The sequence below is a fragment of the Melanotaenia boesemani genome, chromosome 17 (assembly GCF_017639745.1).
Source record: "Melanotaenia boesemani isolate fMelBoe1 chromosome 17, fMelBoe1.pri, whole genome shotgun sequence".
In the NCBI taxonomy this organism is placed as follows: Eukaryota; Metazoa; Chordata; class Actinopteri; order Atheriniformes; family Melanotaeniidae; genus Melanotaenia; species Melanotaenia boesemani.
In genome coordinates this window covers 5,091,543-5,113,791 of record NC_055698.1, presented here as the reverse complement: position 1 = coordinate 5,113,791, position 22,249 = coordinate 5,091,543, and the positions used below count along the sequence as shown (strand labels likewise).

Here is a 22,249-nt window from a genome sequence, read left to right as displayed (position 1 = left end):
CATGTAAAATTAAGGTAAGCAACAGCTGTACAGAGAAAACCTCTAATTAAAACATGTTGCATTGATAAGAAGACAGCACTAAACGATTTAAATAAGAATAGAAAATCAGAATTTTTCAGACCACCAAACTCACCAAGGCCAACTTATTTTTTCACAATGACTCACCTTTAATAAGTTTGGACTAAAGAAGGATAATAAACTGGTTTTCAGCTTCGCTTCTGGGTTTAAGAGATTTCTGGATTCTGTTAATCCACTAATGACACAATGAACTGTAAATAAACCCCACAATTCAAAGTGTCAGTGGCAAGAGAAGCTGTTAGAGAAGGTTTGACAAGTTTTTCAATCCACATGCTCTTCTCTGCTGCTCATCACACAAACGCATTTTCCTTACAAATGTGGCTTCATTTAAAAGGAAAATAAACAGGCTTTTCAACAATTATTTATAGATTAATAATTTATGTTTTAATTGAAAATATAAATAAAGTCAGAATGTTATGATGTGAAGCTGATCCTTCCAGTTAAACAGCAGAGTTTGTTCAGTCAGAGGCTTCTTCAGCCTCACTGCAAACAAATACTTCCCACAACATAATTATTAATTATATAATTACTGATAAAGAGAAGAAGAAAGCAACACAACAAAATATTTATGTCATGGAAATGTGATAACCTATCATTTTTAAAATATGCTTAAAATAGATCAAAATAAATTTAAAGAGTAAAACATTATCCAGAAAAAAAAAAAAAACATTTCTGTAGAAGTAATATGTGAAAAAGATTTAGAGCATTGTTTTGTTTTTAAACCCATGCATGAAAGGGTTAATGGTAAATTCCTTTTTACACCACATTTAGTGTAAAATACAAATGTAGTTCAGAACAGTTAATTTCTGTATCTTTGAACAATTTGCATGAGTACAACTTCTTGTCTTATATATATATGTTATTATTACACGTTATCTCAATATTGGGTAACATTTTAACCCTCTGGTGCATGAATTATTACAAAACAGTGCCACATTTTTTTTAAATAAAATATTTTACTTCTACAGACACATGCACATCTTCTGTTTTTAATCTTATTTGAACTTTGACTCAGTATATTGATTTTTCTATTTGATCTATGAAAATATTTATAAAATAACGTCTTGTCATATTAATATAAAATAGATTTTCTATAAAAACACCTGGATCATTTTCTTGTCCTGTTTATCACTGAGACAAACTTGGTAATAACAATGTATGTATATATACTATATCAAATGTATTTATTCTTCATACGTGGCAGAGTACTGGTGACTCACTAATGTCCAACGAAGTTGCTAATGTATGATCCACACCCATGCATACATTTAAAAACAGCCTTTAAATATGTGTCCTCTGTAGTGGACACTATGCACCAAAGGGTTAATCTTGTAACTGCTTTAGTGTCTTTGAGCTATATTTTAGTCTTCCACATTTTCACGTATTTTTATTTTTCATTTGGTTTTTATGTATTTTATGTATTTCCTGTTTAGAATATCTGGGAGTGTGTGGAATATTTTTGTGTATCTATATGTACAGCACAATGGTAAGCAAGTGTTTTTATATGATGTTATACAAATAAAGAACAACAATATGCATACAATCTAAGCTACATTAGGTCGAAGGATTTTAACGTCCGTGTGCTGTTGTTTGAATGCTTTTAGGTGGATGTTGGGTTTATTTTGTCTGGTAGACAACAGAAGCCAAAACCAAAAGTCAATGAGCTCTTGTTTTTCAGTGTGTGTGTTCTTTGTGCGTGTGTGTGTGTTTATAAGCAGTTGTCCAGATTTGGTGGAGGAGGATGTTTGCTGATGGTCTTTGCTCAGTCTGGAGCAGTAAACAGGTCCTGCTGAGCCCACGGCCATCCCTGCCCTCTCAGTTACAGTGTGTGTTGATCTGAGTGTCTTATACTGACTGAAGCCTTTGTTTTCCAAGATGGTTGATCTGCTCTGTACACCCCAACCTGCAGCCACTGTTGGCCTTCGCTAATTGACAATTGGAGTTTGACTTTGCACACTGGCCTCGTCTCCACCCCTGGAAGTGTGTGTTTTAAATACGCTTTACAGAGTGTGCCCACCACCCAGGTGCATCTAAATAAGAGATGCAGATGGGTCAGTCTTGTATAGATTTGACGCTAGTTGTTGGTTTTAGTCAGGAATTACAGAAGTCAGGTTTAAATTCAAGCGTGTACCATGAAAACCAGAACCTGACAGCTTCCCATCTTTGTCTTGTCATCTCCTCACGTATCCCTCTTCCACTTCCAGGAATAATCCACCAAGCATTCTTACGGAATAACAGGCACAGCGGCCTCCACAAACTTCACGATTGTAATGGTGAGTCACATTGTGCAAGGCCTTGTGGGTGATTTACGAGGGGCTGCTGCCAAAAAACAAGTAATCAAGTCTGGAACAGCGAGTCAGTGCAGCTGCAAGGAGGTGTGTTTGCAGACCGCCCATCTCGCCCGCCCCAGAACCCCAACCCTGTCCCTCTGATGTCTGTGTGTCTTCGTTAATGAAGAAATTCTGATACCTTGGTGAGACATTGCTCTCAGCTGAGCAGACGCTGCCTCCTCTGTGCCCTCAACCCCTGCACAGTTATACTGCCGCCCCACCCAACCGCAGCCCCGTCAGGCCTCTGGCCTTTCCTCACCCCCTCGCAACAGTTAATGGAACCTGTAGAAGAGCCTAAAATATTCATTTAGTATTTTTCACAACCAGCCTGCACAAGTATGTATGATTATTACAACCATTAGGTGTAGGGGCTACAAAAAAAAAAAACACAGAATTTGATTTTAAGACCTTATCCACCTCAACCTTTTTCTTTTTCTCTTTAAAAAAAATCTTAGCAGGTAAAACAATAAAAGGAGAGAAAAACCAAAAGAAAACTTTATTTCTGTGGTAAATGCCATCAATCTACATACCAGAGCACTGAACCTTCGTTTGTTTGTCTCTTCTTTCTTTCCACTTCACTTCAAGAGTTTGCTCGAACACATGTACAACTCTGCATGCATGTGTGTGTGTATATATGTATGTGTGTGTGTGTGTATATATATATATATATTCATTCATTCGTTTATTCTCTGAACCGCTTAGTCCATTACGGGTCGTGGGTAAGCTGGAGCCTATCCCAGCATTAACAGGTGAGAGGCAGGTACACCCTGGATAACACATAGGGTACAAACAACCATTTACACTCACACACACTCCTAGGGAGAATTTATAGTAATCAATTAACCTAACGGTGGGAGTAAAACTATGAAAGCAGTCAAAAATATGAGGAAGTATATTTATTTATTACAAGGAAAATAAAATATACAAAATAACTTCACTGGATCTGATTGCAGATCTACTCTGAAATATCTGAAAACAGTGAACAGACTTCTTTTTTTTAACTGTCCTGTCCAGCATCACAACAGCAGAATGATAATCTGATTGCTGTGTTGTGCCGAACAAATTTGCTCTGCCAAGGGGAGGCTTATGGGTATAAGGCTCCTCTTGATAAACTGATTAGTTTATTTATTAATTGTTGAACTGAATTATGGAATCTATGGAATCTTGCTGGACCTGATCGGAGGGGACAGAAAAAGAAGGAAGACAGCGAAAAGAAGCAAAAGGGAAAGCAGAAATAAGAAAGAGGAGACAAAAACACCTCAGACAGAAGGCAACGACCTTCAATTCACACCATCACCAGACAACAAACTGTTACACTTGTACATAAATACACCAGAAAAATTCCTATGGTTTTTACAGAAAAACAGAGCTGCTAGAGATCAAGAGTTCTTAAATAATAACTAAATCAAAAAGATATATCACAACAACAACTGAAGTACCAGATACAAACTCACAAAAAAAAAAAAAAAAAAAAAAAAAGAGAGAGAGAGAAATGATCTCTTAGTGTATAGACTCACTGGACAACTCAGTGACTGTGTCAGCATGCAGAGGATGAGGAATGAGGAGTGACCAGTGATGAAGAGTGGTGAGTGAGATCCTGCAAATGCGACCACGCCTCTATGGAGGCTAGAGGCAGACCAGGGCAGCCCAGAGACCCGGGCCATCAGCAGCAGCCCCGGAGCACCAACCCAAGCTTCCCCACCACGAAGACGACCCAGCCCCACCCAAAGGGTGGCAGAGGAGAGACCCAGCCAGAGCCCCCCATGGTCTTGGGGCACAGGTCCCAGTGGGCCAAGATTGGCAGCTTCCGGCCCCACCAGGGACCGGCCATCCAGGGCGGCCCGAGCAAAGGACCCAGGGCCCCAGGAGCCCAGAAACTGTTTGTGAATTAAAATGGTGAATTATTCCCACAACTCTATGCATTGATGATGTTGGTTTGCATTCTCTGTCCTGCAGGTTTTAGATGTTTCCCAACAGCTTGACAAGTTCTGCACAAGCCTGTTAATGATTCATTAATTTAATTCAACCAGGTGTGTTGAAGCAGGGAAACATAAAAACTGCAGGACGGTGGCCCTCAAGGACTGGAACTGCAAACTACTAGTCTAAACAGAACAATATTCTCTAGAAAATCACAACAGATTTTGATTTCACTCCACCTCAAATCAGCAAATATTTATGTACCAGCAGTTTTTCTGACAGAGCCTCGTTGATCAACTGAAAAGCAAATGATTTTGTGAGTTGGAGCTGAGCCCAAGCAAAGCTGGAGAGCAAATGTTAGACCAAAAATTAAGTCATTTTTATTATTATTAAATAGATTCTGCTTTGACTAAAACACCACCTATATATACCCATAACCATAAAAATCTGGCCTTCTCTGGACTGTTGATTAAAAAAAAAAAAAAAGAAAAAGATGTCCACAGTTAAACGTGTTCAGCAGGCTAAAGTTAGTTAAACTGCTTCATAATTCTACTAACAAATGATCCATCACAGAAAAAAATCTCAGCTTCCCGTGTCATTACCTAAAGTGTTAAGTGGTTACTGGTGCTTTAAAGACAGCCGCTTTGTCGCTGCAAAATTTCTGGTGTCCGATGAGACAGCTGTTTGAGGAGTGTTTTTGAACTACATGAGCAATTTCACACATTAGGCAGAGCTGCTAGCCAGCATAAGCTAATGTATGTTTCCTCCAGTCGCTGCAGTGATGGTGACAGAATCTCACCATCCTGACAGTCCTGTCCAGTTCTCTGTGGACAGTCACACAACCTGACAAAACTTGTACCCAAACCAGTCCTCAGTGAAGTAACATTTAGCAGAGATGTATGATATCCAGTGTGGACTGACTGAGAAACCCAGAGTTTTACTCATTGGTGGTGAGATGCTGATTATCCTCAGGCTTCAGACCACATATGCAAGCATTGCAGGACACTAAGAGACTCCTTCAGTGAGACAGCTGATGGAAATGATTGTGTCAAATGATTTTCCTGAATAGTTAGCCTTAAAATGGAAGGTAATAGTAAACAGCTACCGCTTCAGAGAAGAACTTGGCAAAGCTTGGGCCTCAAACTACCAAAAAGTCCAATCAACTTACTACAAGGGGTTATTTACAAACTACAACCCCAATTCTAAATAAGTCGGATCGCTGTTACTGACTTAGCGTCAGTTAACCTGTTTAGTTGTTAAAAAACTCCTCCAGTTGTTTTTGCTCCGTACCGATTACTTTTCCAGACTTTTGCTGCTCCTGTTCCAACTTTTTAGACGTGTTGCTGCCATCGGATGCAAAATAACCAAATTTTTTTTCAATATTTTTTTGGAGTTGTACATGTACACGATTAGAAGGTCATTTTAGAGCTGCTTTATACACACACCATGATAACTCAAAGAGTCCTGATCAGTAGTGCAAAGGGGACTGGTTCAAGTCAAAGACAATGATTCAAAATGATCATTTAATAAAAAAAAAACAAAAAAAAAACAAAGACAGCAAATTAAATGAAGGAACAGTTACATGCAAATGAAGAATTGAGACAGAAATTAACTGTTCCAGAAAACCAAGAAAAGACTACTAAGGTAAGGAGGGATGGGCTCAGTAACTGGTTAAGGTAAGCTAAGTATGTGCAGACATACTTGAATTTGTAACCGGCATCCCTGTACAGAATGGGACTGGTTTCTCGGCTCGCTTTTGATCTTTAACTAGCAGCACTAAGCGCGCAGACCTCTGCCAAGCCATAGGGTCACTCACCTTAGAAAATCCCGCCATCATAACGATAGATGCCACATCTTATTTACAATCCCTGACCCTGGAAACACACCCTAAGACACCAAGATTTATTTATGTATATGTATATATATATATATATATACATATAAATTTACTATTATTTCAAACATGACTTGATATGGCATCAAATTAATACACATTTTAGTTTCGAGCCCTTGATGAGCTTCTTTGTAAAAGTAATCATGCCTATTGTTCTCTAAAACATGACACCATAAAAAAGAATCATCATCCGCTAGATAGATGAACAGTAGCCTAGATTCAAAAAAAAAAAAAAACTGAAAACACAGAAATGATCCATTAATTCTGAACCAAAAATACCACTTTTCTTTTTGTTTTTTTTTTCTATGTCATTAACGTGTTTCCTTTTATTCTCAGCAGGTATCCCTTCCTGCTTGTTGACCCCTCATGGTTCTGCTGGAGGTTTTTCCTTCCTGTAAATCAGGGGTCTCCAACTCATGCTCAGCTCATGAGGACCGGAGTTGGAGATCCCTGCTGTAAATGTTTCCTCTCCACCGTCTTCTTCTGGCCCACACCACTTAGGATGGGGACATAATCAAAGAGAAGATGTGTTGTCTTATAATTTGGTTTATATGTACAGTTATTATAAATTGGACAAAATGTAGATTTTGTAGAGTCTGACATCCCTGAGGTTGAAACTGGGCAGTGCAGAGCTCTTGCAATGAAAAATGTTTTATAGCAAGTCTAACATTTCATTACAAAACCAGTGCAGAACTCAGAATAGACTGGACCACGTTTGGAACATGTAGCTCCTGTTGTTTAAAGCTCAGACACATTCGATAAAACATTATCCTGCATTTATTTTTCTTTTTACATCGGCAACAGTTGCACACGAAAATTAATATCACTGCAAAAGTAATTTTAACAGCAATTATTGTCTGTCCGTAAATGCTCCACATTCATGTAATATGTAATCCTCAGGTATCCTTCAATATTTTTTATTTTTAGAATTTAAAAAATGTTTCCAAAGACATTTACTACACGTTAATCTAGCTGATGAGTCTTTGGATTTGATGATGTAACTGTTTCAGTTTAGTCCTATTTATATTAGAATTCAAACTTATCAGCCTTGAGTCTTCAGTATTCGTTCATTACATTTAACATGTCACTGCGCTACAAGCAAAACTATTTAAGGCAGTGTTAAACATCCAAAACGTTCCCATTAGACCCAAAGGAAAACCCTTTGCTTCCCTCTTGTGGCTGAAAAATAAAACCTTTTCCAGCCTGTGGATGTTGTCCTTCCCTTTTCATTTAATACATCTAAACCGATAAATTTAATTCAAACATATTAAAAGTGATGCTCAGTGACACAGAGGACCTACAGGATCACACTATAAAAAAAAAAAAACCTAAAGCAGGAAGATAAAAGCTTAAACTGACTGCAGAAAATCCAATCTTTGTTTTTAAGATTAATTTATTAAAAAAAATCCAGACACATCTTTACATGAGAACTACACGCAAAGAAAGAATGACGCCAACATTGATCAGACATCAATAACTGAAGCACTTAACATATGTAGGTCAAAACAAAAGGCGTGTGCATTTAGGAAAAGATGGAGGAGTTCTTTGATGTCCAAGGCTGGCTCTGATGGAGAAACATCAAACCGTGAACATGTTGATGCTACAGGGCACGGATCCGACGGCAGCTCTCAGCTGAATTTGGCTTTAGAGAAATCCATCTCTGGATGCTGAGCCATGAACCTGCAGACAAAGAGTCAGAAACACGAGGAAGATAAAGGAAGTTCGTAAACGATCAGAAAACTAGTGTATTTTCTTCACAACATAGTATTTATTTAGTTTTTTATCCATTACAAACAATGCAAAGAAACAGAAGACAAAGAACGTGTCATGTTTTGCATCAGTGTGTAGAGCAGCTGATTCTTAACTCTCACCCTTGGTTTGGTGCGACTGTAGTTACAAAAATCTGTTTCCAGTCACAGATTTAACCTTCTCACCAAAGAACACAGAAAAGTATGTGAATAAATTTAAGAAAAGGAGTCGCAGGCCAGTTTAGCTTTACCTTACATTGTTTGCATGTTGTTATGTGTACTGTTGCAACGAGCCAGGGGGCAACCAGATGCAAATTTGCCGACTTGCTCGGGGCGAACCCTTTGGTCTTCCGTTTTAAAACCCGGGTTGACTTGACTTCGCTCGCTCCACTTGAAAAACAAATGTGAGCCTCCGCGTGGCGCGTTGTTGGCGCATGACGTCACTTAAAGCATGCAGCATAGAACTACACTAAATAGATTTGCGCCTATGGATCGGGCCCATTGTCACTGATACCGATATAGAAATTTCTCCAATATCGGTACCGATAACAACTACCAATAACATACCGACGCATCCCTAGGTAATAGCGGACGTAGGTTTTGCAGACCAGACGTGATGTATTAAACAGAACGGTTTGTTTGTTCTTGTTAAACAAAGCTTCGATTACCGGGAATTTTAATCGACCATTTTTTGTAATTAGTTAAATCAAATAATTTGAACATAAGTTACAGCCCTAATTAAAACAAAAATGTTTTAATACAAAATAATCAGAAAGCTCTATTTATCTTTATATCTCTAATAAATTATCTTTACTTTTCTTTTTGTTTATGTCTTGTAATCGTCTACCTGCAGAAAAGCCTGGTGCTTTGTTACCCATGCTGCAGTTAAACTGCACTCACCTTTATTAAATATTCAGTGTGTTCTGCTTTAAGTGGCTAACGAACTAAAGTATCAAGTATGAAAAGTGAAGTAAATCTGAAAGTGCTTTAAAAGTTTATTCTTTCTAGTGGCCAGCAGGGGGTGACTTCAGCCACAGTATTTATTTTATGAGAGGAAATTTCTGGTCAGACCCATGTGAGCTCAATTCCTCCATTTTGCAAAGTCAAAGTACAGTTTTTCTTTTAGAGACCAAAAACAGTGTAACTATAACCCAAAAATGACCCAAAAAGATAAAGGCTTACCTCACTGCTACAAAAGAAAAAGATAAGACTAAACATAAAAGCTGTATTTGGGTCTCAGCAGAAGCTGGCAAACACACATATGACCGGGTTGCAGTTACAGCGCTGAGTGGAAGGGAAGTGGTGCAGCAATGGGAACTTACTTTTTAAGAATATCTTGTTTCTTCTGCTCTTCGGATGTAGGTAGGCCCATTGACTTCTGCCGCTGGTCATACATCATCTTCTCCACCATCCCGCGAGTTTCTCCATCCAGGTCTGACAGCTGCTCCGTAGGAAGGTGAAAGATGATAATGAAACACTTGTTAGTAATATTATTGCTTTTGTAACTAATTCTGAGAGAGGAGGCTGAGTTCATCCTTTACCTTTGAGTTCTCAGGACAGACCTTCTTGGTGTTCATTTCTGGATCTGTGGTTACAATCCTGCTCCACCACTCCATTTTATTAATCTGAAATCAAAGCGTAAAGTTTGACTCAGTTACATGTCACCTGAAGGTGGGAAGGGCAACGTCCACAAAACAAACATGTTCTCACCTTCTCCAGGTGGACGGTAACCACTTTTCCATCATCGATGAGCCAGGAGCTCTCTTCCACCTTCACCTCGTTGTAGAGCTGGCTGTCGATAACAGGAGGGTGTCCCTTCAGGCCGACCTTGATGGAGCGTCGCTGGATGTCCACCACCACATCCCTGCTCTTGATGCGGAACTTCACGTCGAAAGGCACAGCCAGCTGTGGGAGGATTTTAAAACCAGTTCATTTCTCAGGAAAAAAGGATTTTTCTGACCAATATTGCAATTTAGATTTAATCTTTAAAATTCCAGTTTTGGTTCAGTGTTCATTCAGAAATATATTTATTAAATACAAATAATCGACTATTTAATATCTAAAAAGAGCAAACTGTGAGTTTAGAAACTGTCAACTCCACTAAAACAATGTAATCAGATCTATATCTTAGGTGCTGCTCGATTATGGGAAAAATGATAATCACGATTATTTTGATTGAAATTGAGATCTCGATTATTTAACACAATTATAGATAAGAGGTTGGGTGGGGTGGCGTCCCCACTACGCCGGATTTGCTGCAATCCGGCGTAGTGGGGACGGCCCCTAAACCAGTGGTTTTCAAAACTTTTTGAGCCATGGTCCACCAGATAAGATGCATTGGTGTTTGCCACCCCCACCCCCACACACAACAACTTAGTGGTTAATTGGGCGATGTCTCAAATGGGTCATCTTGCAGCCATCCTCTAAATGTAAGCCTGTAAAACTGTCAGAATCTCCAAAAATAAGGAGGATAAAGTGGTTTTTGGTGGTTCGCCACTGTAACGAAGCACCTACATGCCCAAAATAAGCTTCTGCCACAGAGATTATGTCAAATTCAGATTTTTAATATGGCACGTGTACTAACTTTGTTGTTTGTGTGTTGTGTGTGTTTGTGAGGCACAAATAAAATTTTGTTTTTCTTTATTTATAAAGCTGAAATTTTAGAAAAGAATTTGCAGATTAGTGGTCATCAGATGTTAAATATGTAAAAACAAACAGCAAATGATATGTTTCAGTGTTAATGTAGAACATTATGTAATGCTGCATTCACTGACACCTGGGACATCTGAAGCTTACCTAAATAATGGTTAGTTGACACTTTATATCTGATAGCAATTCACCCCCCCGCCTTTCTATGTAAATAAAAGGGTATTTTGTTGATTCGTTATCCCCAAGCCACAGTTATGGTTCATAAGATAATCCTGACTCAGCAGTGCGATACTGGAAGTAGCTGGAAACATCGAATTACCCGGCCCCCCAGCTTGCAATATGACGAATGAAAGTTCTTCTGTTAAAGAACTTGACTTCAAGAATTAAAGTTGAGCTGAATAATTTCAAATGGTTCTTTTTTTTTATGTTTATTTAATTTGCCAGCTCAGAAAGTGTGTGTTTGAACGCCGCCACCTGCACACACTTTGCATACACCCCAATGACCAACTCCACCAACCACTGAGAAACTTGATTCCCTCACTGGTGCCACTGGAGCATCTTAAATTGCTACCTGGTCTGTGGGAAACACCAACCATTCAGCTACTTCAGTGACTGCAGGCCTAAACCAACATTTCCCTAAGACAATATCAATCAAATCAGTTTATTTAGAGCCTAATGCAGCCTGATACTGTTGCACGCCATAATTTCCAAACCCTTTCTTTCATCCATCAATCCCGAAGATCATATAAAATGATGCAAAGACCACAGGAAGTGGACAATGGACCAGCAGAATATGTCTGATAAATTCTCCTTCGGGCTTTTCTTCATTAAGGATTCATAGCAGGGCTCTAGAGAGCAACCACGCAACCAAACATCTGCTGAGTGCGACTAACCTTTTTTCTTAGTCGCACCGGTGCGACTAACATTTTCCGGGTCTGAGTGAAGGACTTTCATGATCTCCGAATGTCTATCTAAGTATTCTATGCTCATTCTGTCCTTACCTGAGCTCAGAGAAGAATAACACCGTGATAAAAAGCCAAGAGAAGTGGTTGGTTTTACTTCTGATTCCAAGCTGTACAGTGTTCTGAGTTGGTTTGAAATTTAGACCAACACGCATTACGTCCAGTTCAACGAGGAAAGACGTGGATGAGAATCACAGAAACAATTGTAAAACATGCAAAATGGTGGAATTTACTCATATGTGGTTATTTTCCTCACTAATTTAAGAGTTTTTCACTGTCTGAGCAAAATGAAGCAGAAAAGGTGGAAGTGAGTTAGATGTGTTAACGCTGCTGCAGCTAAGAAGTTATTTAAAAAATAATTAGATAGAAATCCAACACTACCGAGCTCTAGAACATCTTGACATGCTCTGGACACGTGATCCGTTAAAACATAGAGTTGGCACATATGTTTAGCAGAGAGCCGTAACGCAGCGCACACGCACCCGGTGGAAACTGGCCTTTAAAATGAAACTATACTGGCTAAAAAAAAAGTCACCAGAAAACCAGCAGCCTTCATCAAACTCACTTTATCTGTTTGAGTTGACCCTGGAGGCTGTCCTGGAGAAGATCCGTAGAAAATAAATATTAATAGTATTTAACAAAATGTGAGGGGGGGGGGGGGGGGGGGGGGGCAAAGAATGTAAACCCTGAATGTATAAAAATGAGCTTCTGAGAACGACGCTGTTAAAATTGGGGTACACCTACAATTTTTGCACTGCCAGCCAGAGATCCGGTACATTTCCAGAATATTTTAAGCCCTGAAAGTCTGAAGACAAAAGGAACTCACATCAACTTCAGACAGAGTCTGTGTCCACTTGTAGTTGGGTAGATCTGCTCCATTTCCTGAGTTAGGCTTCAGTTTATCTTTATCCTTCTCATCCTCCTCTCCTTCCGAGTCAGACTGGATAAAATGGAAACATAGCAGTGAGTAAGCAGACCTTCATTTCTTTACCTGTCAACACCAAACCATCCACTCACCCCTTTTTCTTTATCAGATGTTTTAGCTGCTTCTGCTGTTTGATTCTTCATTTTCTCCGCTTCTTTATTTTTCTACAAAAAATAAATAAATAAATAAAATCATTCACATGAAACTAGAACTCATTTGCTTGACAAAGAGAGAAATGAATTAAAATTTCACCTTGTCGAGCTCAGACTGAAGTTTCTCTGCTTCTTCATCTGTCAGTTCCTGAATCCTCGGTCCGTCATCATTTTTCTTTTTCCTCTCCTCCTCTGCGAGCTTGGCCGCTCTTTCAGCTTTCTCCTTTTCCTTCTCATGTTTCATCTGCTTATCCTTGTGGGCCTTTAGTGCCTGCTTGCTGTGGTGATCAAAGGCTTCCTTTACCAGCTGAAAGAGACAGATGGCTATAAATGACGGGTGGAAGAAGGCGTGCCACCATCACCCAGCAGAGCCTGGTGATGATGGAGACTCATGTGTTACAAAAGCTAAAGATGGAGTTAGATTGCTCACCTTCTCTGCAGCGCCTGTGTCACCACCTGTGAAGAAATCGGTTTTGCGGCGTAGAAAGCTAAAAAACGTGTTTACTAACTGTTGAAAGACAAAAAATATATGAAAAAATGTTATGTTAGATATTTGCTCCGTGTGTTTTCAATGCTGAGTTCCACACATATAGTCAAACATTTGTTCATGCATCAGTTTCTCTTTGTTAAAGAAAAGTAGTCATTTACAGAATTCTGTATCACCATACGGATAACTATCATTGTGTTTTAAAAAAATGGACCGTCAAACCATCAAGACATAAAATCCTTGCTACCAATTTTGTCACGTGTTTGTCGAATTTTCTAGAACCCCTGATTTTTTTTTTTTATTATGCGATAAACTATCTTCAGATTCTGATAGGTGACAGCATCACATGCTTACCTCTGTGGAAAAAAATAACCTGAAACATATTTATGTGGCAAGTGCTGATAAGCTTACAGGCTAGCCACATTAGCTTCAACGCTAGCATGTCGGTGTTAGCACGTTGCTTTACCTCTTGTACCCCTCCTTCGTGCTGTTGGGCCATAACAAGAAGCATCCCGTCATACTTTTCTTCGTCGTCACCCATCTTTGAAAAGAAGATATGGTCTAAGAGAGAGATGGCCGCGGATGAAAGCTAAAGAAAACAAAAAAAGTTGCTCTAGAAAGGCCAGTACAGTTACACAGCAAGCACTTCCTGGTAACAAACCACGCCTTCTTTATTTCGACCAATGAACGGAATGTATTTTGTTTGGCAATTGAAACAACCAATCACTTAAGCGCAAAATCTACATGAATGACGATCTAGTTTTCTAATGAACTGATGTGAAGTCGGATACCTTACATTCTTTAACAGTTAAATGGGCAACAAACTTCTCTCTTGATCCATTTTTTTCTTCTTTTCTCGTTCTTCGTCTTTAGAGCTCCACTCCATCCAGTTTGTCTGTTGACTCGGATCGAAAGTACCACCTTCAAGCAATGGAGGCACTCTCCTTACATGCATTCTTTGCTGAAGTCTGGCTACAAAGACTATCTAATGTGGTAAAAGAGCTTATCGGCCATGAACTAAGTGTTGGCATGAATCTTGCAAAGACATGTGTCTCGATCTTGGACTTTTGGTCTCATTATCCAAAATGGACGGCTTTTGCAAACCCAGACATCATAAGCCAGTTTAGTCTTACTAATTGGATGTCGTTGTTCACGCCGTTGTAGTTCTGTTTTTCTCGTTTTATCTTATTAGCTTGTGATGTTTTTTTTTTAGTTTATTGTTCACTTAACAATGTCGTGCAGACAAGCAAAGATAACATGCCAGAAACGAGTTGGAAGTACAGCAAGCCACCACTGTTGTGTCCCATTTTGCACAGCGTCAGCCAGATGCAACTCCTACCTCAGTTTCCACACTTTCCCTAAGGATAAGGAGTTACAAAGCCGCTGGATAATCAACATCAGACGTGACAAATTTATAGTATCCGATAGCTCCAGAGTTTGTAGCCGACACTTGTTTGGAGCATTTTTCTGCATCAGATGATATCAGATTATTTACAAGGTACATAATCTATGTTGAGATGTATACATGTATACATCTCAAAGATTTTGTAACCACCTTTAGGTGGTTACTCTAAGTCTGGGTGTGTTAACATACAGCACTTTATAAATGTGTGTGTGTGTGTGTGAATATATATATATAGAGAGAGAGATACACACTCACACAGTTTCAGAAGATTTTAATTTCTGCACGTATTTAACATATTTATAGCTATGGCCATTATTCTAGGACTTCAAATATAGATTTGAATAAAATTAATATTACGTAATGTCTTGCAGATTTGCCAGTCACACCCACCTGATGGCCTGTTGGAGACAAGTACAGCCAGCCATCCACAAGATTGTACGGGTGACAAGAGCACAGAGAGTTGTGGCTAGTCAGGTTTCTCACACTGCAAGTGCAACAGTGAATATTTTTCTGTTGTCAGCTTCTTCATATTCATTTTTATGTCAAGTTAGGCTAGTCTATCTTAAGTCTACACTTCTCGGCTATATTAATAAATAATGAATGAATAAATAAAATACTTGGCGGTACACACTGTGTTTTTTACTTTAGATCAGAGTCAGCATTAACACATTCTTCAATTTGAGCAGATGCTGCAGACCAGATAATGAACTACAGTGGCTCATATTGCTCAATTTGTCAATGTAGGGTCTGATAAATAGATGACAAAATGCACACGGCATAATACTTTGGCAGAAAAATGGTCGACCCACCCTGAATTAGTCTGACGTTCGACATGGCTGATTGGTAATGATTTTTTTCCCCTCCCTCAGGTTCTTCAACCCATTGATGAGTTCTTTTGTTTATGAATTACTTGTCATTGGGTCTGATGCAGAGATTAGGCACATCGCTTCAAAATTCACCAATCCACTGTAAGCTGCATCATAAACACATGGGCCAGTTTCCTCTACGCTGTGCTGGGGGCTGTGGGTATTTGGTTGGATGAGGAGACAGTAAAAGCGCACCTGCCAGAGGAGTTTAAGGATTTCTCTGATATCCAAATCATTTTGGACTGCACTGAACTCTGTTGCCAAACACCAAACTCCCTTCTTCTTCAGAGTGAGGTGTTTTCAAGTTACAAATCACACTGTACCTTCAAAGGGTTGATTGGGATGACCCCTCATGGAGCAGTAACATTTGTGTCGCCTCTGTACGAAGGTGGTATCAGTGATAGGGAGATTCTGAGGCAGTCTTGTATTGTGCTTCTCTTAAACCCCGCTCTGGCCAATATGGTTGACAAGGGTTTCCTTGTAAAAGACTTGTGTGCCCTGCAAAGCCTACATACCTGCCTTCTTATCAAAGAGAGCACAACCGTCAGGGCCAGAGGTGACAAAGACTCAGTCTATTGCCAGACTTAGGGTCCACGTTGAACGCCTCATCCGCAGAGTGAAGGAGCATAAAATATTTAGTACAGAAATCCACTTTCACTCACGGGCAGCATCAATCAACTTTACACAATTGCATGTCTTTTGGTTAATTATTAAAATAAGCCCTTGGTTAAAACCTGGGCAAGCACTCACAAATTCCGAAAGACAGAATGCATCGTAAATAAAGGTTGTCTTTTTCTTTTTTATATCCGGCACAGATTGATTAGTACTCATTTGTACTTCATTATATATATGATTTTCTTCTTCTTTTTTTTTTTTTTACTTTAGGACATGTGCAACTACAGAAAAAAAGGCTGTGATGTCAAGTTATGTAATTGAATGCAATTTCTTGTTACATTTTTTACATATGCAAAATACAATGAGTGTACATACACAAATGCATTAAAAAATGAAATATGTTACAAATACAAAATGAAATACAGTTCAAATAATAAATGTTGATGAAACAAAATACATTGTTATTTTATTTATGTCATTACTTGCAGATGGACAGGTAATTGGGCATGTATGTGTAAAAGGAAAACAAATCAGTCTTAGTTTTCATCTCCCTGAGGACAGCAGCATCCTTGTAAATGCGTTGGACGAACATATCATCATGGGCACAAACGACAAAATCACACCACTGCATACCAGTGATGAACAACTGTCCTTGAACTTGCCAATAGTAGCAGTGGTTCTCTTTCAGCTTATGTGCTCCGTGGTCAGACCTTACAAATTTGCAATCTACGTAACTCGAAACATTTGGGCATTTAATTTCTACAAGGCCAAATGATGGTCGTTCAAGTGGATCAAACACAAGCCCATCAGGTGATGCACCCAGCCAAGGTGCATCTGGATGCACAACAAACCCACACTTAGTCAGGTTCAGGTTTTTCAGAACCGCATAGTCCTTTAATGCACCCCTCTCCATTTCTATTCCCCTTTTCATAAGTGCAGTCTGTCTTGTCCCTCTAATCATCCTCTCAGCCAGGTTTTCTGCTGTACCTGACCTCACATGGCTTACCTCCCTGAAATGTGAAGCAGTCACCCTCTCCCTCCTCAGTGAATGCCACTCATTTGTTGCACTTTGGTTTCTGGTTGCCTCCTCAATCATATGGCACTGTGTCATGGTCACAGACAGGGAGCTTAGATGCAGGTATTGTTGGTGTGTTGGCACAAATGAACACTCGGTAGGTTGCAGGTGGTAACCCTCAAGTGGCAATCTAGGAAATGGAGGTGCATCTTCATGGATAACAACACTGTCAGGTGCAGGTGGAGGGTGTTGGTAAGACAGCACACTGCCAGCTTGCACCATGCCAAAGATGGAATTGACAAGTGGCTTGTCAGCTGAAATGTTAATTTGGCAGTTGAGGGGGACACATTCTGCAGCCATTTCAGTGTAGGCAGTTCCAGGGTTGAGTGTGGATGGGACTGGGAGATCACCACTGTAGCCCTTGTAAAGTTTAGATCTGAAACAACATCATCAGGCAATCAATGACATGCATTTTTACAACAACAATAACATGCATTGTACTCCAGAAAGCCATAAAACAGTCTGTGAATCGTGTAATGTTATCTAAAATACACAAGGTACACAATCAGGTAATAAATACATTGTTTTTCTTACAACAAATTATAGTCTGCCTGTATACATTATCTATTACACACCTAATTCCACTGGCTGTGGTAGCACCTGGTTTGGCCTTTCTGACAACCATGGTGTCGACAGGTCCTGGCTTCACTCCCTATTTATGTAAAAGTTCATGTTAGGAGAAAATGTACTAGTAAAGACTGATTCAAGTGTTTATTCATTCAAGTAATACAAACCAATGATCGGGGTTTATGCCACTTCTGTTCGGTTTGTGTACAAGCAAGGACTGGAGGTATGACTGACAAACTACTTACAGAGTAATGGGCTGTTTGATATAACAAAGCAACCAAGTGGTTGCCCATTCCACATCCAGCTACACAGGAACAGCGACTGTTGACCAATACAACTGGCTGTGAGTCACGTAATGTCACCTGAAACACAGAGGTGAAGTTGAAAAGATTTTTTTTTCAAAATGAGGCTAACAAGCAAGAGCAACAGGAGCAAAACTAGCCCTCTACCATCGTTCGTGATGCAAGCCACTAATTTAATATATTGTTTTGCATGAACTTGTTAAACAATAATTTAACAAATTCATGCAGAATAATATAATATAGTTGTGTTTGAACTTGCTAAAATATATTAGTTGGCAGGGACTTATTCAACAATAATATAATATAATAGTGCCACTAACAACAGAACAGTGCAGTTTTTTTGTCCTATTGCCTCTTGCTGAGGGTGATAAGGTAAATCAGCTGATAGGTAGGCCTACTAAACTGGAGCCACGTGTAAAGAAGTAAAAAAAAACAGGCAACAGGATAGTGTTTCCTGAAACCCTTGTAGCCCTAACAGTTTCCTTATGTTGCATATTGTTCAATTGTGTTCTCTTATATTATCTGTTACAGCAAGGGGCTACAAATGTTTTGGGAAACGCTACCCTGATTTAAGTTAGACTATGCAGTTTGAAGAATAGCTGAGTGAGTGAATTTGACTTGTGAAAATCCTATTTGTTTACTACAGCCCACACAAAGCTAATTTCTATGCAGCAACTCTGGAACTGCATCTGGCTACCAACTTTTTTAAAGCAATGCCTGAACTGTAAAAGTAGTAAAACCAAGTGCAGAACAAACCTTTGAAACATGTTCAACAGAACCTTGAACGTGACACGTAACAAAACTTTGAACAGTGTCATTTTAACTTTTCCTACTCTTAGCTGACGGGGCGTCTCTGCTTTCCTCAATGAGCGGTAGCACTGAGCTCTCACTAGGGCTGCAACGATTAGTCGACAATAAAAATAGACGACGACGAATTTAGCCGTCGACTATTGTCGTCAAAAAAAAAAAAAAAAAACTACAGAGTGAGACATTGTCTTCTAATCCTATCTCTGCTGAGAGTTGCACAATGCACATGCGCAAAGAGGGGAAGAAAATATAGAGTGAGACATCGTCTTCTTTATTTTTTTTTTTTTTATCTCTGCTGAGAGTTGCACATGCGCCATAAAGTCGGCCAGGGGAAAAATATGGGGTGTGTCCCAATTCAGGGTCTGCACACTTCGAAGTGAGGATTCGTCGGCCACATACCTCATCGCAGTGCGCGAAGTACTGTCCCAATTCACAGACTTTGGAGGACCCTCCAAATCCACCCTTCGTTTGGCCTCAAACAAAGGCTGTCTCCCACAATTTATTGCACAGGACGGTGGCGAATCAGCAACCTCAGAAGAGTCGTATTAAGTTTAAATAAAGTTTTATTTTAAAAAAAGTAAGTTTTTTTTAACTACATTTTAGTATATACGTTACAAAAGCAAGTGCATTTAAAGCATGTTTGTTAAATGGTGACATTCGGTAATATTTGATATTCAATGACTTTTAAGGGGTTAATGAAGTGTGTACCGGCTGGAAAACAACAGAGCCTCAAACCGTGTTTTTCATTTTTTTTTTTTTACTGTCGGTGTTGCCGCTCCGTGTTCAGCGTCTACTGATGTTTCCTACGAGTAATTTCAGAGGTTTAAGTGATTCAACGTCCTGTGTTGTTGCTATGGGAAATTCTTGTAGACTAGGTAGGCTGTCCCATTTCACGAACGTTAAGCAGACTTCGAAGTGTGTAGACTACGGAGGACACTCTGTAGCCTACGTAGTCTGCGTACTTCGAAGTGTGCAGACCCTGAATTGGGACACAGCTATAGTTAAATATATTTATACCTTTGAGCTCTGAATGGTTAATGACCGAGTAAGCTAGGATCTGAGTACAAACAATAAACAGCTTGGGAGATATTGGACACCCTTGCCTGATTCCTTTCTTGATTCTGATCTTGTCTGACGATCCTGTGGACAATATGACATAGCTATAGATGTCGTCGTAGAACATTTTTATTATTTTACAAAAATTATCACCACATCCTAATTTATTAAGCGTTGTCTATAAAAAGTTATGTTCCAGGGTGTCAAATGCTTTATAAAAATCAAGAAATAGGATGAGGCTCTGAGATTCAATTAGGCTCTTGTAGTCTATCATGTCCAGAACAAGTCTAATATGATTGGAAATGTAGCGTCCTTTTATAAAGGCAGACTGATATTCAGCCACAATTTTTGAAAGGATTGTTTTAAGACGATTAGCATAACAGGAGGCTAACAGCTTATAATCGTTACATAGTAATGTTATAGGTCTCCAGTTATTTAGCGAGAGTAGATCTTTGTTGGGCTTGGGAATTAGTGTTATTAACCCAGTTTTCATTGATGGGGATAAACGTCCATGATGAATACATTCCAGAAAATCTTTATATACAATTGATTTGATCTCATTCCAAAAGAATTTCAACAATTCAGTGGTCAATCCATCGATTCCAGGAGACTTCCCATTCTTCATTTCATGAAGTGCTTTGTCTAACTCTGCGATCTTTAACTCTTCTTCTAGGTTTGTTTTATCATCTTCAGTTAAAGTTTGTAGCTTACCCTCTATACCTTTAAACAAAGATTTACACTTCTGTGGTTGAAAACTTAATTTGTACAGATCCGAATAAAAAGACCAAATACTTATCCCAATGATGTGTGGACTTTCCACTAGAACACCATCCACTTTCAGTTTATCAATAAGTTTTCTTGACTGTCTCTGTTTTTCAAGACTGAAGAAGTAGGCCGTACTTTTGTCACCCTGCTCAATCCATTTGGCAGGAGACCTAATGTAGGCACCGTTTGCCTTTTCCTGGTATATATCATCTAGCTGAGCCTGAAGGGATTGGAGTTCATCAACATTATTAGTATCATTACCTTTTTCTGTTAATGAGTTGATTTTTTTTATCAGGTCAGTTTGTTTTTGTCATTTTACAGATGACAGTTTCTTCCCCGTGACAATTGCCAGCTGTTTGATTTGAAATTACAGCCATTCCCATCTATTTAAATCAGACATGTCTGAATTTTTTATTTCTTCAATCATAACCTTTACTTGACGCTGAAATTCTGAAACTTTTAATTAATTATTATTAAATTTCCAGACCCTGGTACCATTTTGAGAATTATTATGAACAGATAGTGACAAGTGTATTACACTGTGATCAGTTAATGGAGCAGCTGAAATTTTACAATCCAGAACATTTTTGCAGAGTTCAGTGGAAACAAGCCAAAAATCAAGTCTTGAGTATTGGTCATTACTGCCCGCCTTAAACCATGTGTATTGAAAAGTGTCTGGGTTAACCATCCTGTAAGAACAAAGAAAAAAAAAAGATTGAGTACATCAATGATTAAATAAAAAAAATATTTAAACTCCAAATGAAAAATTGTAAAATGTGTATGAGATGTTATTTGTATATTGTGTGTAAACAAGTGTTTTGTTGTTGTTGTTTTTTTTTTTTTTTTACATTTTTCAGCAACATCAAAGCCAGTTATTTTCTATTCATGGATACATGCACAAAGCAGGCATTCAGTTCTCCTGCCAGGGCCAATAAGAAGCTTAGTGTTTTCATCAGATGCAGGTAAGAGTTCAATAGTCAGGACTAGTTGTGTTTTCCAGTTTTGCATATCCTCATCAAGATCATTTGCTATGTATTAGTTTTCAAAACATATGTGATTATGGCAAAAGCTAACCTGGAACACTGTCACCATGGACCAGAGCAGTGAGTCAAAGTTCTTTCTGTCATCGACAACTTCTCCATATTGAGGCAGCCAGTTAATTTTACAGCCAAACAGGTGCATCCCCATCACACTGCAAAGAGACAGCAGATCACAGTGAGAGTCATTAAGATGTTCCCACCTTGTGAGAGATAATCACCATAAGAAAGCAGCATCTGGGATTTTGTGTGATGTAATAATTTAGTACATGTGTGTGTGTGTGTACATGCCTAAAGATGAAAATGAAAAATAGAATGAGCCAGCAGAGCATGGATGCGTCTTTTATGGACATCCACAGCACATTCAGCTGTTTCTTCAGGTTGGGCATGAAGCGAAGCAGGACACTCTCAGCCACGCTTCCCAAATACTGAGACACAAGCAGACATGATCTTTTATCAAGTACCGTCTACTTCAGTATTCTGATTTTATTTACATTTGAGATGGGCTGTTACCCAAAACATCAAGTACCTGATGATGACCATGGTAAAGTCGAAGAGGTTTGTTCGATATACAAAGTTCTGCAGTTTGAATATGCCAGGACCTTTAAGATC

At 39.0% G+C, this 22,249-nt stretch overlaps 1 protein-coding gene across 1 annotated transcript; it reads right to left on the bottom strand.

Moving 5' to 3' along the window:
- Window positions 1-7,028: 7,028 nt before the first annotated feature.
- Window positions 7,029-13,809, bottom strand: nudc (nudC nuclear distribution protein). The gene is made up of 9 exons (XM_041967193.1): window positions 13,609-13,809; window positions 13,086-13,163; window positions 12,756-12,962; window positions 12,596-12,667; window positions 12,405-12,518; window positions 9,678-9,872; window positions 9,509-9,592; window positions 9,290-9,408; window positions 7,029-7,899 (listed from the first exon to the last, which is right to left on the bottom strand). The coding sequence occupies exons 1-9, from the start codon at window positions 13,681-13,683 to the stop codon at window positions 7,848-7,850; spliced, it is 996 nt and encodes a 331-aa protein (XP_041823127.1). The 5' UTR covers window positions 13,684-13,809; the 3' UTR covers window positions 7,029-7,847.
- Window positions 13,810-22,249: the final 8,440 nt, after the last annotated feature.